General features: G+C 30.3%; 1 protein-coding gene across 15 annotated transcripts in view; it reads left to right on the top strand.

The window, feature by feature from the left end:
• LOC142333395 (dynein axonemal heavy chain 12-like) overlaps nt 1-22697 on the top strand; it is a 124127-nt gene extending 101430 nt beyond the window's left edge. For 5 of the 15 annotated variants that reach the window (XM_075380437.1, XM_075380436.1, XM_075380434.1 and 2 more), the window contains 5 exons: nt 5722-5961; nt 11914-12101; nt 15358-15514; nt 17287-17488; nt 21833-22576. In XM_075380437.1, coding sequence (XP_075236552.1) covers nt 5725-5961; nt 11914-12101; nt 15358-15514; nt 17287-17373 — 669 coding nt within the window. In that variant the 5' untranslated portion in view covers nt 5722-5724 and the 3' untranslated portion in view covers nt 17374-17488; nt 21833-22576. Of the gene's footprint in view, nt 1-5721; nt 5962-11913; nt 12102-15357; nt 15515-17286; nt 17489-20243; nt 20386-21340; nt 21803-21832 lie in introns of those variants that run through there. The other 10 variants (XM_075380435.1, XM_075380440.1, XM_075380441.1 and 7 more) reach the window with 8 other exon arrangements.
• The last annotated feature ends 940 nt before the right edge of the window (nt 22698-23637 follow it).

Raw genomic sequence — 23637 nt, 5'->3', positions numbered from 1 at the left:
TGTGGCCTCCCAGATCTTACACCAGCAGACCTTAGTTTTTAAAAATAATCCTCATACATTTGACAACTTGAAAGCGAGATTTCAAACATTACTAAGCAAACATTCTGAAAAGTGGTTGCAAATGTTATGAAATGTGTATGAACCTGCATTGCAATCACAGGAAACCATTTTGAACATCTACTGCAAAGTTATTATAGGTAATTTTGAATATTGTTGTATGCCTTTTATTAACATTAATATTTTTGTAATCAATACATGTCAAAGTGGTTGCATCCTTTTTTAAACACCTGTTATTTATTCAGGAAAATATTTATGTAACTATCAATATTTTGGTATTCTATTTCTGAAACGTTCAACCAGAAAGAAGATTCTGGAGAAATTGCAAAGGATCTACATGCAATGGGCTTGAGTGGGAAAAAAGATGATACCAGCTAATAGTTTAAAATACATTAAAATATCAGCTTTTTCAATTTTGAACATTGAGTATGAGAGTTCCTTACAAGGTCAATAAGATAAGAACCAAGTTCAGAGCTATAGTAAATCATAAAACTACAGATAAGATTTTAATTGTAAAATGTACACAACACTGATGTTTTAATGAGTAATTTGATGCAGAAATTAAAAAAAAAGCAAAGTTTGCATCTACCTCCACTAATGATAAAAAAGTTTAATCTGGCAATCTTTTGCAATTTATAAGTTGCAATCTTTTCTAAGTTGCAACTTACTTATGACTATTGTGATTTGACATTAACAAAATTTTCTTTGTGTATTGACTGTTGACAAGTGGAGCTGTTGATTTTTTAAGGCATTTTCATATTTTCTGTTAATTTAGATATTTTCTAATCTGTTAATTTTGATGTTTCCCAGCCATGGCATGTTTTTTAATAGGAATATTCTTGTTTTTTATATTACAATATCAATTAGGCGTATCAGGAGATAAGATGTTGGTTAAGCTATCCTTGCTATTGTATTTTGGCTTTTTATTTCTTAACTTATCACTCCATTTTATAATCTATTTATCTTCTATTTTATAACTATAAATTGTTTATGTACGATGATTCTGTTTATGAAGTGATATATATGTTGCATGCTGTAGTGAAATTTTAACTGAGATCAAGGTAGCTTGGTGTACCATTTATAACATGTCCCTGTTATACAGCAATGCTTAATCACACACTGCTGCAGCAATCAAACAAAAAATTGCAGTACATTCCAGACTAGTTGCTTGAACCACTCCAGACTATTGAGAGGTCAGTAGTTTAAAGGTGAAAACTTTCAAGTGTGTCATTTTGGGCATTTAAAGACGCATTCTTCAAATAAAATAAAAAATGAAGCAAAAGTATTTATATAAGCAAAAATGAACCCTCTGCAAATCTTGTTTTGGTATGACCGTGTACTCTCATGTCATGTTTTTTTCTGGAGATTACACTGTCTAGTTTTCATGTGGCTGTGTAATACTCATACATCTTATTTTACTGGATGTGAATAACATCAAAAAAAAAAAATAATAACTTTCAATGGTAACTTGAATTTTGCTCACAGAAAATAATTACTGGGTTTTTTATCCCTAGCTGGCATTTGGATCGGATTGACTAGCAGCATACAGCCTGTATGCTGCTGCGGATGCCAATGTTTTTCTGATTTCAACAAATAAAACACTTCCACGCATGGTGGTCCATAGCTGTTGTTGTCCTGGCCTCATTAAGGTTTAGCCTACTGTTTTTTATATCATCATTGATGCGCTTGATCCATGTTTTCTTTGGAGCTATTTGTTGGACTCTCCAACGGGCGGGTTGTTTATGCCAGTGGAGTTTGTATGGTAGTTGGTTTCCACTCATTCTGCAGATTTGGCCAAACCATTCCAGTCTGTTTTTGAATCTGTTCCTCGATTGTTGGCTACTATTCACAGCAAAGGTGGATATCCTCATTTTTAATGCGATGAAGCGAGACTGATGATTTGGTGTAGGCATCGCATTTGGAACATTTAAAGTTTGCTCAGGTCTTTCTTAAATAATGTCCAGATTTCTGTTCCATACAATAAAATCGGCAGGATCAGGGTTTGGAAAAGACACACTTGGTTCATCAGCGAGATGTTGCTTTGTTTTCACAAACACCACTAAAGGGAAGCAAATGCAGCATTTGCTTGACCAATTTGACTGGATTTTCACTGTAGCTACTTTCTTCTGGACCAGTGAGCCCTAATATTTGAATTCTTGCACTTGTCCAATTTGCACACCATCCAGTTGGACAAGGGTGCATGAGCTTTCTGTTAGTACATGTGTCTTATTCACAGTGAGAGCGAGACAGATAGCGCTCTCCCTCTCTCTCTCTTGCTCTTGTACGTTTATATTCAGATATTTGAATTACTGTAACGTTCAGCTATTTATACCATTTGCCATAAAGCAGATGGTATTTTTATTATTTTGAGATATATACTGTGATATATCTTTGTTTATTACAAGAAATATATCATGTTTGGCTGATAGCATAGAATTGTTTTTCGGCCAGAAAATACCAAAAAATCAGCTGCGTAGTCTCAGATATATATTTTTTAGTAAGTTTTTAAATATGCTTTGATATATCCTTTATTTTCCTCAGTTACTAATACAACAGTTTACTGCTACCTATCCAAAATTATTGCATAATGTTTGGCATGCTTAAAGTGAAGCCATGTAGCATTCCCTGATGATTAGGGACAGCTTAATAGATTGAACACAACTAAGTAGATGATTTACTAATTTTTAAGTTTTCATCAATATAATTCATTTTTTTGACCGATTCAGTAACATAGTGTAATTTGTATTGTTGCCTGGTATTGGTGAAAATAATACATCAGGTATGTTAATAAATATTTGTACCTATGTTTACTGTGAAAAATTGGATTGTCCTTTCTGACATGTACTTTCATCTTTTGCATTTTCTTTACAATGTTCATTAATTTTAATAGTAATCTTTCATTATTTTTGTTTGCAAGAACATGTTTTTACATATTATTAGTGATTGCTTTGCTTTTCCTTATCTGTTTAGCCAGAAAATGTTTTGGCAACTTTCACTTGATTGAAAATGTGTGATTTTTATTATTTAGGGAATTGAAATTTCATACTTTGATTACAGAATTTCCAGTGATGTATTAATTAATAATAATAATAAATGAAAAAAAATCTTGCTTAAACAAAAATAGCATTAATCAACAACTTGATAGTATCTGCTCATTAGATATACTGCCATTAAATAATAGCAATATAAACATTAATATATTGTGATTAGATGTTAAAAAACCAGTGGTATGTTGTAATATATGTTTGGATTAATAGTCACCATCCTGACTCCTTAGGGAGAAGATACCCCCACCTTGTTGTGATTCTGATTTCTACATCACCTCTGTTCCTAACCCTAATGAGCCAGCCTGACAGTACACCATAGTACAGTACAACTTATTGACTGAGGGTCAGCAAAACAAGTCAAGACCGATTACATATTGGATTCATCAGCTAGACCTCTTTCAGGATGCTACTGATGCAAAACCTACCTCAGTAGACAATTTTATCAGCGGTTTATTATCAGCTTTCACATTTCCTTAGGCTTCTTCAGACATGAATAATTTATCAACCATTTGTGGATGTGTGAACCCTGTGCCTAATTAGGCGCAGAATAAAGATTTATGATAAATGAAACTGTATAAAAAGAAACTCTTGAACAAGAGCAAAAAACCATTTTTCCTTCCTACTGGGCTTGAACAAGTTATGGTTGTAAATTTTTTAATTGCAACTACCTTTTTCATAAGTCTCATGATTTAAATTTCCTTCAAGGCTATACGTATTCTGCAATATTATGAGCTTCATATGAAAACTAGTTTAATTCCACAAGAATAGACAAAGTTACAGTGTAACATTTACAGAGCCGCTTCCCAAAGTCTTTCTCTTAACATCAACATGCAAGTCCAAATGCCCATATGTTTTCCCAAAGCATATCCACATGCTTCTTTTTCTTTCTCTCAGTACCCTTCAGATTCTTCAGGTATTCATAAAATAACATTCTTTTTTCTGATGTGATTAAAATAAATTTTACTTCAACGGTTTTAACTTCTATCTTTTTTTTTCTTCAGTCATTTTACTGGTTTGATGCAGCTCTCCAAGATTCCCTATTTAGTGCTAGTCGTTTCATTTTGGTATATACCATCCCCTATATCATACATCCCTAACAGTTATACGTATTCTAAACGTTGCCTGCCTGCACAATTTTTTCCTTCTACCAGTCCCTCCAATATTAAAACAACTATTCCAGGATGCCTTAATATGTGGCCTATAAGTCTTGCTTTTCTTTTAACTATATTTTTCCTAATTCTTCTTTCTTCATCAATTTGCCACGCCTTTTCATTTGTCACTTTATCCTCCCATCTGATTTTTAACATTCTCCTGTAACACCGCATTTCAAAAGCTTTTAATCTTTCTTCTCAGGTACCCAGGTTGTTCCAAGTTTCACTTCCATATAAAGCTACACTCAATATACTTTCAAAAATCTTTTCTTGACGTTTAAATTAATTTTTGATGTAAACAAATTATATTTCTGACTGAAGGCTTGTTTTGCCTGTGCTATTCGGCATTTTATATTGCTCCTGCTTCATCCATCTTTAGTAATTCTACTTGCCAAATAACAAAATTCTTCTCTTCATAATCTTCTCTTCCTATTTTTACATTCAGTAATACATCTTCGTTATTTCTACTACATTTCATTATTTTGTTTTGTTGTTTGTATTCATGCAGTTGTTCTTGAGTAGGACTTCTTCCATGCCGTTCATTGTTCTTCTAAATCTTTTTTGCTCTCAGCTAGAATTACTATATGAGCAAATCATAGCATCTTTATCTTTTCACCTTGTACTGTTACTCTGGATCTAAATTGTTCTTAAAAAGTAATGGGGGATAGGGAACATCCTTGACACTTTTTTTTTATTACGGCTTCTTTTTTATGTTTTTTATGTTAATAATAATAATTATTACTGTTGCTGTTTGGTTCCTGTAAATGTTAGCAAAGAGGTCCCCTCTTTCATTCCTTTTGCCCAGCCCGTATTCACCCACTATTTCCTTCCTTGCCTTTCCCAATGCTTGCATTCCAATCTCCAACTATTATTAAATTTTCATCCCCTTTCAATTGCTTCATCAATTTCTTTGTCTGCACACTCTACCTCATCATCATGGGTGCTTGTAGGCATATAGAAATTAATAATGTCGGTTTAGGTTTTTTATTTTATCTATTACAATGATTCTATCACTAGGCATTTTGAAATGCCCTACCCTCTTCTCCCTACCTTCTTGTTCATTAACCTACTGCCTGCCTGCCCAAGCTGAGATAACTAAAATCACCTGACCAAAAGTCGTTTTCTTCTTCCAACTGAACTTCAGTAATTCCTACTATATCTACATTTATCCTACACATTTCCTCTTTAAATTTTGACTTCTAACATTCCACGCTCCGACTCGAATGTTAATTTTTTAATTTTCTGGTGATCCCCTTCCTAGTAGTCCCCTATCTGGAGATCCAAACAGGAGATTAGTTTACCTCTGGAATATTTTACCAAGGAAGGTGCCTCCATCTTTGTTAAATGAAAATGCAGAGTTACATTTTTTGGAAAAATAATAATATAAAAAAAAAATAGAAATAAAAAGCTGCTCAGTTCATATTTGATTATAAAGAATTATATGTTATACTGTGATTGTGTTACAGCATATGGAAAATCAGGAATTTGGTTATGATGCCATTCAAAATCTTAAAGTGTATCTAATAAAGGGAACTGCTATGATTGTTAAAAGTGTTGCTACTAGTTGTAAGGGACCTCAGACTGCTACTACTAAATTGTTCGTCGGTAATCTATCTGATAAAACTAAAGCACCACAAGTGACAGCTTTGTTTGCTAAATATGGCATTGTGGTTGAATGTGATATATTGCACAACTATGGTTTTGTGGTAAGTAAATATATATTTATTTTAATTTTGAGCTTAAATTAAGTATCGTATTTCCTGAGCTTTGACTCCTGCCAAGTGGACTTCCTGGACCACTATAAATCTCATTCTGTGTGTACATTTCCTTGGGTGATATCCTACTGCATCAACCACAGGAATGTTATCCATCTCTTACATTGTGTCAAGTACCCGGTTTATCTGAGCGCCTTGATTGCAGACTTTGTCATACTTAATCTAGATGACAGCAAATCAGTATTTCATTTCATTGCTAGTTTGAAAGATTGACAAATTGTACTGAAAACAGTGTTACATGATATTGAAAGTTGTTCAGTAATTATTTTTCATTCGATGTTTAGAATTTTATTTTCTATTGTTTTATATCTGTATAAATAAGTTGGTTTTTCTTCACTTTCATTTTTCGAGGCATAACATACATTGTAAATAGTATATTTATTTCATCATTACTGTTTAATGCTAATTAGTCATTTATTAAAGAAATTTTGATAAACAGAGTGATTCAAAATTGCAAATCAGTCTCTTGGAAGATGATTCCATAGCCAAAAATAGGAAAAATGTTCATATAAACGTAGGCTAGAAAATTGTTCATTAGTGGGTTTTGGCTTGCAAAAAATTTAGCTCTGCTTTTTGTTCGCTCTGTGAAATTAAACAATTTTACTAAAATTCTTACAATACAAATCTAGGGATAATTTTGGTGCTTCCTTATGTTTTTTATCTAAGAAATTGAATAAAGTGGTCCCATACCTCTGTCCTGCTTAGGTTTTAAGAAGGTAGAACACAAAACCGTTTTGTCAGAAAATAGACATTTTTGGGTTGGAATAAAATAACTTTGTTTATATATTTATATAGGATTTTTGGTTTGTAAGAAAAAACCTTCAGAAATTCAGAGGATGTTATGTTCCAAAGTTATATTATGTTCCCAACATATACAAAATCTGCCATTTTGTATTTTAAACATATAAATTGAGCGGTTAATTGTATTAAGCTGAAAACTGCTAGAGTACCTAGAAGTTCTCTAGGTACAAATGTTAATGTGTAATGAAAGAAAAAAATGGGTTTTTCATTTGAACCTACAAATTATGGCTCCAAAAACTTTTTAATTAATATATTTACAACCACTGGTTTATTTAAATGTTGTTAAAAAAAAATGTTAAGCCTCTCATGATAAAGAAAATAACACCTTATTTATTCAAATCCATTCATAAATAACAAAGTTAAAACAAACTTTGATGAAGTAACTTTCTCGAAGTAAGTCACTAGTTTAAAAAACCAGTTTTCATTTCGTTCTGAATAAAATTAAATAACTTGAAGCAATCTCAACTGGGATAATTTTATTAATGTTATATAATAAATTATAATATATTGAAAATATTGTAGTACAGTAAGATCGTATTGAAACCATAAAAATGTATAATAATAAATAATATTAATATTGAAAAATAATTTACATTAAAACAGAGGTTGTAATTTGTAAAGGCAAATAAAAACTAATACCCAGTTTGTCTTTTGCTATTGATCAGGTGAATACATTGATCTGTGTTGTAAAAGTTTACACACAAGTCAACAAAAAAAAAATAATTGAACTTGATAAAAGTAGGTGAATCAGAATGTATTTTTTATGCTGATTCTTAAAATGAAATTTTTATTCTACATCGCCCTGAGATTTTTAATTATGACTCTTTAAAATAACTTCTTAAGGGACTAATCAACCTTGATATTTTGCAAAAAATTTTTTCATAAAATTTTTCCATTGATTTTCATCATACTTGTGTACTTAATCTTGTGATAAGATTCATTTTTTAAATTAATATTTCAAGGACAAAAAATAATTACTGATCAGAAACAGTCAAAAGATCCGGTAAAAACAGTAAAAAACAGATTTTTGAAGTCTAATTTTTGATCTAGGATAAGACAGGTGGTTTAATTAAAATCATTTTAAAGATTGTTTCTTTATGAATTAGTTTAGCATCCAGTTACTGTTCTGCATCTGTTTGTTTACTGTATTGGATAGCAAAACATATTGTTTTTTGTCGAAAATAGCAAAATTTCTTCTTTATTGTGAATGTTAATAGTGTATTGTGTAATTCGAGGTCTTTCCTTTCTAATTCGTGGTCAATTATTAGTGCGTTAGTAAATTAGGTTAACCCACTCCACGGGGTTAGTCTACTGGTGAACTCATCACAAATCACCTGATTTCAAAGTCAAGAATTAAAGGTTCAAATCCTTATAATGGACCTTTTATATGGATACATATTATCCTCATTCATCCTCTGAAGTAATACCTTATGGTGGTTCCAGAGGCTAAACTGTAAACGAAAGTAGTCAAGTTAGGTTATGTTTGGTAGGCATGTTTTCTTTTTTTTGGTCCTCATGTGTTTTCAAATGTAACTGCCAACCACAATTACCAAACTAAATATTTGTTGTAGTTTATTTACAGATTTAGTTTTTCGTCTAACATATCAGTAGGTTTTTGGTAGTAGTACAGTTGCTCTTTCATTATGGGTCAAAAACAATCGACCAAAAAAGAAAAGAATACTTATAATTCTGAGAAAAATAAACCACAATGGTGTAGAGAAATTTTGTCAAATAATTCCCCACCAAACTTTTCACAATCGCATGTAATTTATTCAGCTTGTAAATTTAATTTGAATCCAGTCTTTGTTAGCTTGTTGCTAACAAAACTTTAGATGTTGCTATTAGCTATGATGGTACATGGCATAAGAGAGGGTACATCAAATTATGGAGTTGGGTGTATGTTAATTGATTAATAATTAACATAATATAATTAGTGTTAACACTATGCTATAGTGTTACACTATTGTCAAAGTTGTGCCGTAACTAAAAATCAGTTAGGAGAAAACAGGCCTGAGTTTTTCTTCTAAGTATAAGGGGCATCATCCTAAATGTATCCAAAATTATGATGGGTAGTCCCCAAATATGGAGACTGTTGCTGCAGAGATTCTGTGGAAGCTGTTTTTTTCCTATAAGTTACGGTAATCCACTGTTGTTGGCGAATCTTCAGTTTGAATGTGTATGGTAGCAAAACTAAATTAAAAAAAAAACAGGCATGTACATCTGGCTACACCTCTGAGAAAATTAATAAAAACTTGTGCTCAAAAAGTAACATAGCTGGTAAAACCTATGGGAACTTAAAAGAAAGCAATGTTATTAAATTAACAAGATTTTATAAAACTGCAGTTTTTTCAAATATTAGTAAGGACGTGAAACAGGTAATAATGGCTACCTTACACCTCTGCCTCCACTGAACAAGAATCAAAGCGCATGAAATGTTTGTAGGCAATGAGAGTAGGTGTTTCTACATGAGTCTTGGCTAATTGTGAAAAACCCGGAAGTCATAATGACAATATCCACACACCACTCAACACAATAGTTTTTAAGATATGTTGCCCCAATATATCAGATTAGTTGATCTCATTGTTGGAATGATATACCCAAGGGCGCACACAATGTCAGTGAAAAATCTTAAAATGTAATTTAGTAATGTGGATACTAGTTTCATTTTTAGTCATTTCTAGTTTATTTTTTATGTAATTTTTTTTTTAATACAGGTAGAAATTAAAAAAATATACTATAGTTTATACATTATCCCTACATTCAAAAAAAAAATCATTAGACCTGGTGAAAAAGTAACATATGATGTTCTGAAATTATAAGAGTTGTTGAAATTTTTCTGGTGAGTAATATGCTTGTACAATAGGAATTATTTACCAAGGTTACAGGTGTTTTGCATTGAAGGAAATTTTTTTTTAATTTGGGTGTATTACTCCCTGACATAATAGAATACAAAAATAATAATTACAGTAAAATTCGTACCTTTATTTATAGACATTTATGTTTGTCATTTCTTTTTTCTTATTTTCTTTTTGTGTTGAGTGAATTCTCTTTTTATCAAGCAACAAGTCATTCATCATAGATTCATCCCATCTGCCTTGATAATGTTGTTCCATCTGCAATATATCATGGTGGAACCTTCTCCAAGTGTAAAAGGAAAAAATCCAGAATGTAAAAAAAGAATTTTCAATGACATTCTGTAGCCTAAATTTTTGTAGTTCACTAAGAGTGAATTTGGCTTCACTTAATTGTGAAAAACTCTCAGTTAAATATTTAAACCCACTTCCATCTTTATCTAATGCTTTTACAAAATCCTCAAGTCTATGTAAAGAGGTTGTAAAATAATAGTCTGCTTTGACAAGGGGGATATTGACAACATTCTCCTTTCGTGGGGTAAACTGATTTATTTTTGGCCAGTCTTTAACTGTGTAACGTTTATCTCCAGCCAGACCACCACACAAACACAAGAAATATATATTTTATAAAGAGAATGAGAAGCCATATCACTTAGGTCAGCAATGAATTCGCCATGAGTTTTAAAATTTTTGATATTTTTCTTGTTTCTTTCATTTCTACAGCATGTGCTACTGGTATAGAAGAAAACTTATTCGAGTAATGCAACAACACTGCCTTTAAGATTCTTTTTGATGAGTATAGATAAACACCAATCATGAATAACATATTCAATGTCCAGTTCAGACATTGGCCCCTTAATATCATAGCAGGAACAAATTAAACCATCTCTGCTAAAATATTTAACTAAATTTTTGTTTTGATTTCTGTATTTTGAAATTTTAGTATCCTTGTTTAAAGATATGCGGGCAATGCTGCCGAGTCATTATGGAAAACTATAAAGAAAAAGATTGTGAGAGCTGATGTGACCTTCAAAGGGTAGGTCGATTAGAAGTTTTTCACCCACATAAAGGACTTTATTGGTGAGATCATGTACCGAGATGTGCAAGTGATTTAGGGGATAAAACCTCAGTGTTGGTTATGTCCCTCAGGCTGGCTCTTTGCAGTACCCAGAAGACAACCATGGAGCTGCTAGTGGATGCTGCATGCTGCTCGTCAGCTCCACACTATTGGCAGGATCCAAATCTGGTAAGCCAGTTGCCATGTCACCAGAAGGAGGAAGAATCCAAATGTTTTAGATGCTGGGATACAAGCCATCTTGCCTGTAAACTGCAAGAGGCCTGACCAACCAGCACTTTTTGTCGAAGTGCAAAGAAATACAAAATGTGCAGCCTGGGAAGTTGAGCTACAGGACTGGTAGTAAAGAGTGCCATAAAAGTAAATGAAAATCTTCCAAATCAATACAAACAGGAGCTGGAGAGTCTATGATTTGGTATCAGAGATTGCAAGAAAGGAAAAACCAGACTTCATGCTCTGCAACGAGCTAAGTATAGCATTGGCCACTGGGAGTGAGTGGGTCTGTGATGTTGACAGCAGCACCACCATTATCAAGGACTCTAGTGTCTTGCAGATAATTTGCCGTGGCAGAGGTTCAGGCTGTGCCTCATTGTCACACACTAGATATCCACTCATGCTTATAAAATTATAGTCACACATCCTGCCACCTTTTAAATTTTTTTTATCCTTTGTGTTTCACAAGTTTGAGGAATAACTAATCAAAGTTAAAGGCCATTGAATTTATAGTTAATGTAATCTATTTAAATTACAGCTGTTTCATAATGTATCATTTTCATTTATTTTGTTTTGTATTTCAGTTCTGATTCAGTTTGAATACAATTTTTTTTTTTTGTAAGTAAGTTTGACTTCTTTAGTTTTTATTTAAAAAAAAAAAAATAAAGATAATAAAAATATACTTGTCTTAAATATTATTTGCAATAAAGTTTTAAAATAAATAAAACTTAAACAAGACTCTATCTCAAAAACATTTTTTTTTAAAAAGCACCAAAAATTTTATACTGTTTTCAATTATAAATTAAAACCATCAAGTATTGCTCAGCTTGTACAGGACTTTTCTTGCCTTCATTTTATATGTCAGGATATTTTATCATGTCCTTTACTATTAATGTCTAAAAATAGTGTGTGGAACTGATAAATTAAAATTATTTGTTGTAGGCAAAAAAATATTTAGACAATATTAATAAAGAACTGCAGAGAATTGAAAATACATTAAAAGGTCTGAATTACAGTTATGTAGAAGCAATGAGAGAACGTCAGATTTTACAAGAGGAAACAGAAATTATGCAAAGACGTCTTATTGCTGCTGATAAATTAATAACTGGACTTAGCTCTGTAAATAAACGGTAATTTTTTGTTTCTTAAATTAATATTGCTCTTATAATGTCAACATCTAATTTATCATCAACATAATGATAATGGGTAGGCATTAAATCAGTTTTTATGTTCAGTTGTAACATTGTCTTGTGCAGTTAATAAATAAATAGATTTTTTATAATGTGGTAAGAAAAAAGGATCTATGCTACACATTATTGAAGTAAACTGGAGAACAAAAGAACATTTACAAAAAATTGATTTAAAATATAAAAGTAATGTCCATTTCAATTGTTAAAAAATAATAGATAATGGGAAAATGTTATACATAAAAGATTAAATAAATTAATAAGTAATGAGAAATAAAATAATGTTAATAATACTTTTGGCAAATAAGTAGAACCTACAAAACTATAAAATAAGCATTTCTTACATTGTTTTTAGAATGAGTGAAAAATACAAAATTTTACCTTAGCTGTGCATTCTTTACCAATTTTTTTACAAAATAATTCTCTAATCTAATTATCTCTGACCTAGTCCTCCTCGTATTTATTTTTATTTTTACCAGTTTGGTTCTACTCTTGGATAGCATTGTTTGTGAAGTTAGCAATGAGTGAAACATTGAAAACTCACTTACCATCAGTCATTATGCTGCTACCTGGTTTTGTATATTAGTTTACAATGATTAAATTTACCATCTCTCTTTGTTTTGCAGGTTTTTAAAAGGACTTTCTTGTTCTCTCTCTTAAGCCAAAACTTGCACTCATCAAAAACACATTTATCATTCTCAAATATACCTTCCAGTTTTTTGCTATTTTTTTGGAGCCTATAATTATATTATCAAAAAACCATTTAAAACTAAAAAAATAATGAGCACTAGAAATGATAAAATATTTTTACGTCTTTATTAGATATATTTTTAATAAAAAATTAAGCTAGAAAAATGAGCCACAGAACTTGCTCTAAACCCCAAAGATAAATGTCTGTTATTACGTTCAATTTTACTGACTTCTTATTTAGGATTGCTTTGAATAGCCTGTGCTTTTTACAAATTTTCATTGAATGTGGAGGTAAGTTCTACACATATGTACATCCCATCATAAAGTTTTCCCAAGCCTGGCACTCAGTGCCATTTATTTGCCAGCCTTATTCTACAGTATTGAAGTTAAAGGAGATCCCATAATCTACACATAATTATGCAACCTTGTTCAAAAACTATTGCTCAACAGAGTGGCAATACTTAAATGTACAGGCAATAACCAGTCCTCCCCATTCAGCTTCAGTCGTACCAACATCTTCCACATAAGTGGCCTCTTTTAACTTGAACACTGTTTTATTCACTTAGTTTAGTCTATAAAGAATAGTTTATTATCAAACACTTGCATAATAATTTAAAGAAGGTGTTAAAAATGATATCCATCTACTTCTATGCACAACATGTTTGACCATGTTTGCAGCTACTCTTGTTAGCTCTATCCTGTCTTATTTCCTGGATGACATTAGTAATGTTTTTTCAATTCCTGCAAGATGTGAGGACTGCTCTTATAAAAAATTTTTCTTTTACATAACCTCACAGAAAGAAGTAGACTAGTCAGATGAGGGGATCTTGATGGCCACAATCCTTTAGAAATGATTTTTCCACAGAAAACATTTTGTAGCATCTACATAGAAGGGCAAGCAATATGGCAAATGGTGCTGTCCAGTTGCAACCAACAGTCACGCTTATTCTCTTTCAGTAAGGCTAGGAACTGTTGGATAATTTCTTGGTAGAAGGCAGCATCCACAGTTTTTTTTTCAAAAAACAAGGGTTTAATTTTCATCCCCTTGAAACCACACACCAATATACCTATTTTTTAGTGTAGGGGAGATTCAAAGAAAATGTGCAGGTTTTCAGTATCCCAAGTTCAGTAGTTCTGACAACTAACATACTCAACTAGATGAAACCATGCTTCATCTGTTAAAAACACTTGATTTAAAAAGCCAGTGAAGCCTCTAATGAAGTTCTTGAACCATTGATTGCCATGAACCCTTTTAGCATAATCGTATTAGTTAGCTCATGGAAAACCTTCTTCATTCAATATGGATAACACTTCAGCTTCTCTTCACTGCAGTGTGGGATGAAAAGTAGTATTCACATTACTCCACAAGTAATTATTTTTAACACTACCGCTTTGGCAGAGTGGTAGTGTCTCTGCTTTTAATCAAGAAGGTTATGGTTTGATTCCTGGTCAGACATTTTTTCAAACAATACCATACTTTATATTTCATATGTAACAGTAATTTTGGTGGTTAGTCTATTGTTTCTAAAAATTAATATTGCATGAGATCATAAATAACTTTACAAAGAGAAAGGTATATGCAGTAAAATTTTTATAATAGTTTTTTTAGGGAATAAGATATGATCTTTACTCTATAACTTGAATTGTTAATCTAAATAATTTATTAAAAACTAAATATTTATGACTATAGGATATTGTGCCATAAAAAATTAACAATGAATCAAAATGAATCAAAATTTCATCTTAGTGGGAAATGATATTATGAGTTAAAACTCATGAAATATTATAAATGGAAATTATGCGTAACATTAGCACTAATGCAAGTATGCATTATGCAAGCGTATCAGGAGTTGCTTGTTTGAATATGCTGTGTACATGGCTCTTTCCTCAACTACAAGATGGATCTGAGAATTTTATTTGACAACAAGATGGGGCGCCTACTCTCTGGCATAACTCTGTATAGGATTGGTTGAATGATCTTTTCGCCTAGTGCTGTATCGATCAGTGTGGTCCTGATGACAGAGCTTGTTTGGTGGCCTAGATAACTCAATCTGACTCTTTGTGATTTGTTTTTTTTTGGGGTTTTTAAAGGATCTCGTGCATGTGCCTCTGTTACCAACCGATCTACTCAATTTGATGCACTGGATTGAAGTAGCTGTCGCTTCCATTGCTCTAGACATGCTGGTTGAAGTGTGGTACAAACTATTCCATTACTTAGGAATCTGGATTTCATACTTCTAAGTATGAGATGATAGATTTGGTTGGATGTTTGTCACGGCATACATCCAAACAGAAAGTGTTCAAAGGTATTTATATTGTACACTTGGTTGGATCTTTTCATTGAGAGCAGATTTTCAGCTGATGCAGTGATCATTTTATGGTTTTATTGTGCATACCTTTATTTTTATAAGTATTTTATACCATTCATTTAATATTTTTATCTTGTCATTTTATATGAACATCAATATTCTTATTAAATTCTTTACTGATAAGCTATTTATTTTTCCAGTTTCGACATGATATATGATCAAAGTTCTCCTGGCACCCCAGTAATTTTCATTTTAAGTCCAGGGTCAGATCCAACTAGTGAACTAATGAAACTAGCTGATCGATGGGGAGCTGGACCAAAATTTAAGTACCTTTCTTTAGGTCAAGGACAAGATAAGGTAAGGTATATTACAGATACTGTGATGTATGTTTATATAATAATATTACTATGAATTAGTTTTCACAAAAATGAAAACAAATGTTACAAATACTGTCTATTGAAATAAATGTTACTTAGAACATTGTAAAAGATATTAAAACTCCTTAACAATCTTTTTCAAACAAAAAAAATTTGTTTAAGAAATAAAATTCTTCATGCGTAGCAAAGATTGAAGAAGAAGAATTATATTAAAATATATTATTACTAGCCTATTGGGGCTCTACCCCCTGGACTACAGGGCCCAGATTAGCTCAGACAAACCCCAAAGCTGACCCAGGAGCTTCCCAGGGCCACAGGGCCTGCCACAGAGCTTGCTTTGCTAGTCATTCCCATCTACCCAGAGGGCTCTGCCCCCTGGACCCTGCAGTGTTCATTATCATCATGGTTGTGAGAATAATACTGATAAATAACAATTAAAGTATTCAGGCATAGAAACCTGAAAAAGAAACTTATTTACAAAAGGCAGATTATTAGTAATTATGGTAACTGAAGTACACACACCTTTGACGATGAAAAATTCATAACTTATATCTGTTCTCAAATGGTGCGAGAACAAACAGACAAAATTTTGGCTTTACATATAAGCATATTCAAATAAATTAGAACTATATTTAAGATAAATAAATAGTAGGTTAAACAATAAGTATGTGCATGATGTTGTGTTTTCATGTGTAAAATGAGAATATGAACTATGTTCATATATTCCTATTTTACAATATTATTATAAAACATTCTGTATGTTTATTGTTATCTTTTTTATTTGAATTTAATTCAAGCTCAGGTATGATAGAGTTCTATACTGATAAGATGCAGGCTTATTGCATTAAAATGATTATTTTTGAATTTAGTTTACTAGAATTGCTACAGGATCTAAAAGGAATTTGGTTATACAGAATAGATGTTTGATTCCTGCTTACTATTTTTAATACTAGATTACAGTGAGTTGAAGAAAAGCTAAAGAGATAGAAAAGCTAATTTTGTACTTTACCAAGCACTAGATTAAACTGTTTGGTAAAATTTCTGAGATGTAATTTAATGAAGTATACCGCCAAAAGTAATTTTAAATTATTTTAGAATCTTTATTTAATTTTATACATTCACTCTCCACTTAATTTTTCGCTTGTCTCTGTTGATTTAATTTTCACATGGTGTTCCACTGTCAAACAAGGATTATCCTCATTCACTGAATTAAGGAGCCAGAGTTAAGGAATGCTTCTTGTGAGCATCGTTAGTAGTTCCTTCTGTTTCAAAGTTATCCCAGTTACAGGCAGTGGATCTCATTGGAGCATCTTGTTGAAACTGATTTCTATACTCTCTCTGTAGTGCAACTATGTTCTCTATCTACCAGTAAGCCTTAAGGATAAATTTTCTTTCCTCAAAGCTTAGCCTTGATTCAGTCATTATTTAATCACACCTGAAATCAAGATGATAGTTATTAGCTGTAAAATAGTGTTTACTTTTTTTGGGGCACCTGATATAAATTCTTGTAAACTAATGTACTTTTTGTTGTGGTCAGGTTTTTTGTTAATATTTTATGTATTTCTTTCCTTCAATACTTGAGCTATCTTCTCTCCTACTGCTTCCTTTCCAATTCTTATTTTTCCAGTTTCTCTTCAATATGACTTATTTATCCTACTAAAAGTATATGATTGCTTATAAATTGCAGTTATTACTTATAAAAAGCATTATTGCTTATAAATATTTGTATAAATTTACTTTCTTTTGTTATAGGCGGCAGTTTTGCTTTTAGTAAATGCAATAAATCGTGGGAATTGGTTAATGTTACAAAACTGTCATTTGCCGATCAGTTTTATATGAACGTTAGAAAAGATATTAGACAAAAATACAAAACCACATCCTGATTTTAGGTTATGGCTTACAACTGATCCAACTCCGTCATTTCCTATCAGTGTCCTTCAGAGGTCAACGAAAGGTAAGTTTACTTAAAACTGACTTATCAATATGGTATTTCATTTTCAATTTTTTCCTTTTTTTTTGGAAAAACTACTATAATTTTTTTAAATACATATTAACTATAAATGGCTCTTGATATGATATGATTCTGGATGCTGTTTGATGTAGTGGAAACCATAGTGCCATAAGTAATGTTTTTACCCTGTAAATTAGTTATATTGTTTTACCGGTAACTATTTATCAGCATATTTACTTATAAAAATTAACTTGTTAGTGTGGTTCTAAGGAAAAGGGAAAAGATGTTAGCCATTTATCTTATAATTCTATATTTAATATATATGGTTTTCCTTTATTTTACAATGTCATGTCACAGTTGGCGTGACCCTTATCTCCCGATATTGTTCCAATGATGGATAGATTTTCTCCTCCTCAACCTTATTAAATTCCCAAAATCTTTTTTTTTTTTTTTTTTTTTTAAATTTTTGTACTATTTTAGTTTTGCAATTGGTGAAAGTCTTTTATGCTCTAACTTCAGTTAGATGTAATTTACTTAAATATATACATGTAAGTACTGAAGAAAACATTGATGTGTGAATAAATAAATTAATATTTAAACATAAGTTTATATGACACCTGTTAAGAAGGATCTAAATTATTATTTTTTTGTTCATTTGAATTTGAACAGAAAAATTCAGCTTACCATGGCAGTAACCCTAGTTTGCTTGCATGATTTTTTATACCCTAGTAAAATGATTCATTTCCTGCCAATAAAAAAAACCAGTCTGTAATTTGTACAATACGTAAGTATTATAACACCATTTACAATATTTTTTTTCTATACTCTTCACATTTTTACTTTGTGTACATTGACAGAATGCATTAAACAATGCTACTATGGCAAATTTTGCTAAAACTTTGTAATATTCAGGATATTACATCATTTGTGATGTAATATCATGTAATGATATTATGATGATGATGATGATGATGTAATATTATGTAATTTATATCATTTTGTGATAGCTAACTATGACACTATGGAGTTATATAAATTTAAAAATTGTATAACCACTTAAAAATAGGTAAACATTAGTTATCACTGATCAACATTCTGTCTACTGATGTCTGTTTGTGGTGGTTTCTTTGTAATGTGTAATTATATATTATTTTTTATCATTTACTTTGAAAGATTTTATTTTTATCACTATATTTATTTATTCTCTTACTCATTTTCTGAAAATTTTTATTAGATGTAGTTCATCTGACTTACAGTATTTTATTGTTAATGACTTTTATGTGATAATAACTCACCTGGTTGTTCATTCCATGTTAACTGGTGAAGGAGAACTCCTCTATCACTTCCTTCTCTTCTTTCTCCTTGGAATGTAAAAAGTAATTTTTTGGATTGTTTTAGGGTACCATCTTCAACTTGTTTTATTAGCACCTAATTTACCAACAAATTTGTTTAAATATGCTATTGGTCACAAAAATATAATGTTAGGCTAATTTATCAATAAAAAGTATTGATATTGAAGTATATATGTAATTTATATACAACCAGAGTTACTAGATTTTCAAGATAAAATCAACTGAATAAGAAATTGGTAGTGATTTAAAAAAAAAATATGAATGGTTAAGAAATAAACTGGTACTGATCAGTTGGATGGTTGAAATTTATATACAGATTGTATTAACGATTTTAGGATACTATCTATTAAATTTCTTGCTAAGAAATTATAGGTATCGATCAATTACAGGCAAATAGCTGGAAATACCAAGATGCATAAAATTCTTACACAAACTTAATTATTTGATTTTACTTGTTCAGTTAGGGGGGATATATTTTTGAAACCTGAAAAAGGTTTTTAAGTATCGGTGGTTATAGAACAAATGCCAACATTCAATGATGGTCAACAAAAGGGAAATTCTTTGAACAGCTTGTGTAAACTGCATTAATTAAAATTACAGGTTACCGTCTGCTAACTTTGTTGCTAGTTAGCAGATGATCTTTTAGACATGAGTTTATTTTAATTTATGAAAGCGGTAAGGAATTTAAATGCACTAGTAAATATAATTACAAAGAAATAAATAAAAGAAATATAATGGTAAACTACTGCATAGTTGAAATTCATGAACAACCTTAGTTACTTGAGACTTGAATAAAGTAGTCTCTGCCATCTTCCTTGTACAGTTATGTGAAGGTGAAAAGATTAATTATACCGCTCAATTATGGTTAGAAAAACAGAAAGTTAATTGATAGTTACAATATATGTGTAACCTGGAAGGGTTTTCTAAAAACTGAATTATTGTAAAATAAATAAGTCCATGATAAAATTGCTGTCAAAAAGTAGGAAATATTACATTTAATAAATATTTAATCCTGAACTTCTTCTGATAACTGGAAGTACTTCTACATTTCTTATTCTTGATAGAAAGCTAGGAATTAGGTTTAGCTTAAACTAAGTTTTAACTTTAAATTAGGATTTTACCTTGTTTTTAGTTTTCCACAAAAACGGCTCCTAGTTATTTAACTTTTTATTTATCTTTGTTTACCTTTAATTTATTTACCTTCCAAAGTTCTGAATTGGGTCCTGTTTTAGATTAGTACACTAGAGCCAGATTTTGTGTGAGATTATTAGAAACACAAGACAGTGTGTATTTAAAAATTTATAATTGTTAAAAATATTTTATAGATAGCAGTTATAGTTTGACTGATTTATTGCATTTGATTATTGTAATTGGAATTAACATTTTCGTATTAATTTTTCTTATAGTTGTAACTTAGCCTCCAAATGGTCTCAATTGAATTTACGAAATACTTACTTTAAATTGAGACCTGAATTATTGGATAGCTGTTCTCATCCAAAATTTAAAACTATAATTTATGTATTAGCATTTTTTCATGCTATTGTTCAGGTAATGTTATTCATGATTAATTTATTAATTTAAAAATATAGTTTATACATTTAAAAATTGTTTCTTTTTTAACAGTTGTTTTCCCTTTTTTATGCTTTAAAAATCTGTTTTATTTAAATCTTTTACAGCTTTTACATAAATTTTTATTATAGTTTTGAATAGTTTGAAGCAGCATGTAATTCACTTTTTTGTGTTTTTCAAGCAATAGTAACCTTTTTTTTTGCGTTGTCTTAAGTTTGAGTATGTAGAAAGACAAAGTAGGTACAATACAAATTTCAAAATTTATTCAGCTAGGTCATAACAAGATGGGTAGTGTGAATATTTTATTTTTTATTAAGATACACTATCTAGAAATATCTTTCAATATACTGAATCAAATGACTTTCACTACTAGAAATAAATAAATTTATTTATTGATTGTTTTCGTTGTTATTGTTGCTTCTATGTTTTATAAATTTTCTTAATTTAATTTAAGGAACAGAAGTACAAATAAGCTTCTTATGAGTTAGTCTCATAATAAAACCAATAATAACTACAACTTTATTCTTATGCTTACCTTAAGCACAGCCTTTAGAAAAAGATATGTCTATATAAAGTAAACATAAATGTAAAGATATATTTACAAAAATTAACAGTAATTATTAATGAATTTTATTGAAATGAGACCACTGGTCTTTTATTTCTCATCATATTCTTAACAGCAAACTTACATCTGCAAAAACTGTAACTGTGCATGGTTCTTCATTTATTGAGCAGACTGAAATATAAGTCAACACACTTCATACGTTTATGTATATATCATACTATTTGAACTTGTTTCATTGCCATATAGTTAATGAAATATATTTATACAGATATTCACTACATATAATATGGCTACAGAAGGACAAGTTCTTATATTATAAGAATGTTGTAATTTAAAATAATGATATATTCTATTGTATTTTTCATACAGTTATACTGAATTTCTCATGACTTAAGAGGATAAACTTCAGGAGTGCATTATAAGGTCAAAATAAACAAAAACGTGTCTTAAATGAATGTAGGTGCAAAAATGCTAAACATTCAAGTTTTAGTTTGCGGAAAATCTTTTCTGATTACTGCTCCAAAGGTGAAGTGATGCTATGCTATATAATACTTGGAATGGAGATAAATGAAGAAAAATTAGTGACTTGTATGTTATTTGATCCGAGAACATTTTTTTATTGGGCCCATAGAACTGTGTTTGATAGTTTCCAATATAAATGTTATAAATCATAAAAAAATTGAAATTAAAAATTCACTTTTTTAGTATTTTTATTAATAAACCGAAGCACATCAGCTTCCTTGTGGGACATTGTAGTTATTGAAATAATGAAAGTTCTATGAATAATATCATAATAATGACATGGCAATAAAATTGTTTTCAGATTACAGTTATAATATTAATTTTCACTTTTTCCCTTAGGAACGACGTAAATATGGTAAAATTGGATGGAATATTGCCTACGATTTTGGTGAAATGGACTTTATTGTATGTACTCAAATAATTGAAACATATCTGAAAAGAGTTGTGATGAGTACAGACCAACGAATACCATGGGCTAGCCTCAAATACCTAATTGGAGAGGTCACTTTATTATTTTATCTTATAACTTTTAAAATTTATTTTTTTTATTTCTGCCATTATCTTATGTTTTGTAAATTAAATTTATTATCAAAACTGAAATTTAATTATTTATTTTTAAATTTAAATATAAAAGCATCTCTTAATATTAAGAATTCTTTTACAATTTCTCTTTCCCTTCTAGTCACTCCAGATTGGAGACCAAATATTTACCAAAATATTGCCAAATATATACTTGTACTCATTGTGCCGCTATTTAAGTTTACTGAGTTCCTATATTTTTTGTTGTAATGAAGCCCTATATTTTTTATTGTATTTATTTATAATATTCTTGATAATGTGAAAATAGCAAATATAATAATTTCTTATATTTAATACTCTCTGAGTAGGATATATTGTTAAATTTTATAAGTTTTCCTAAATTTATCTTATTATATTTGTGAAAAGTAATATAGAATAATAAGTTTTATTAAGTATTCAAATTTTAACTTATTTACTTTAAAAGTTCTGAAAACAAAGTAATTAATTAGTTGCTATGTAGAGATGGATATTATATTGTTTTTTTGTAGGATTACCTTTGTAACTTTTTCAGGTTTTGTTCATATATAAAATTTTAATGTTTTATTTTGAAGTATATTATAATCCTTATAACAGTTACATGTAATTTCTCATTATATAAAACATAATTAATAAAATTCAGCACAACTGAATTGTACAAACTATATGACTAATTATCCTTAAAAATTTTTCATAGATCTTTGTTTTTTTATAAGACAATTCAGTTGAAGAAATCGTAAAAATTTTCACAAAGCTCTTCATGTGGAAGAAATGATATTGTAGAAAGGATAATCAAAGATAATTAAGGATGATTGAAACCATCCGAAGAACTATAAAAAGTGACACTGTAACGATGGTTGATTTTATTTACTGTATATTTTTTTTTATATAATGAATTTCTTTTCAGGTTATGTATGGTGGACGGGTAATAGATGATTTTGATAGACGTATAGTAAAAACATATATGAATGAATATATGGGTGATTTCTTATTTGATTTCTTTCAACCATTCCATTTTTACAGAGATCCTACTGTGATTATGTTATACCACCTGACGGAACCAGAGATGATTATATGGGTAAATAATTACATCAGAATTATAATTTAATGGTTATAATGTTATGATATTATTTAATGCTTAGATATGTCTTAAGTAACATCCTTAATCTTTTCAGACACTGACATTTAGAGAATACAGTTTGCATTTCTGAAGAGAATGTTAAGAATATTATTAACCCATTAGGTATGAAGATCTAAACCGCTGAATATTTTGGGATGTAGAGGAACGTAGGTTACCCAGTTGGCATCTTGGCCACTATTTTGGCTTCTTGTTCAATTCCTGGATAGGAAATATAGACCCCCCCCCCCCCCCAATAAAGAACCAGCTGGCTTACCAACTGCTAGAAGGTGGCTGCATGATACTGTATTTTGAGGATAAGAAAATGATAATGAGGATAAGGATAAGAGTAGTAAGAAGAAAAGGAAAAAAAGGTTTTTAAAAAGATGTAGAATTCAGTAGGTCAAATAGTACTATTTAACTTCTCTAAATATAGTAATTATATAATACTGTTAAAATTACTTTTTCCATA

This window comes from Lycorma delicatula, chromosome 12 (genome assembly GCF_047948215.1).
Source record: "Lycorma delicatula isolate Av1 chromosome 12, ASM4794821v1, whole genome shotgun sequence".
Taxonomy (NCBI): Eukaryota; Metazoa; Arthropoda; class Insecta; order Hemiptera; family Fulgoridae; genus Lycorma; species Lycorma delicatula.
Note: the sequence above shows the minus strand (reverse complement) of the source record. Positions and strands in the feature narration are given on the sequence as shown.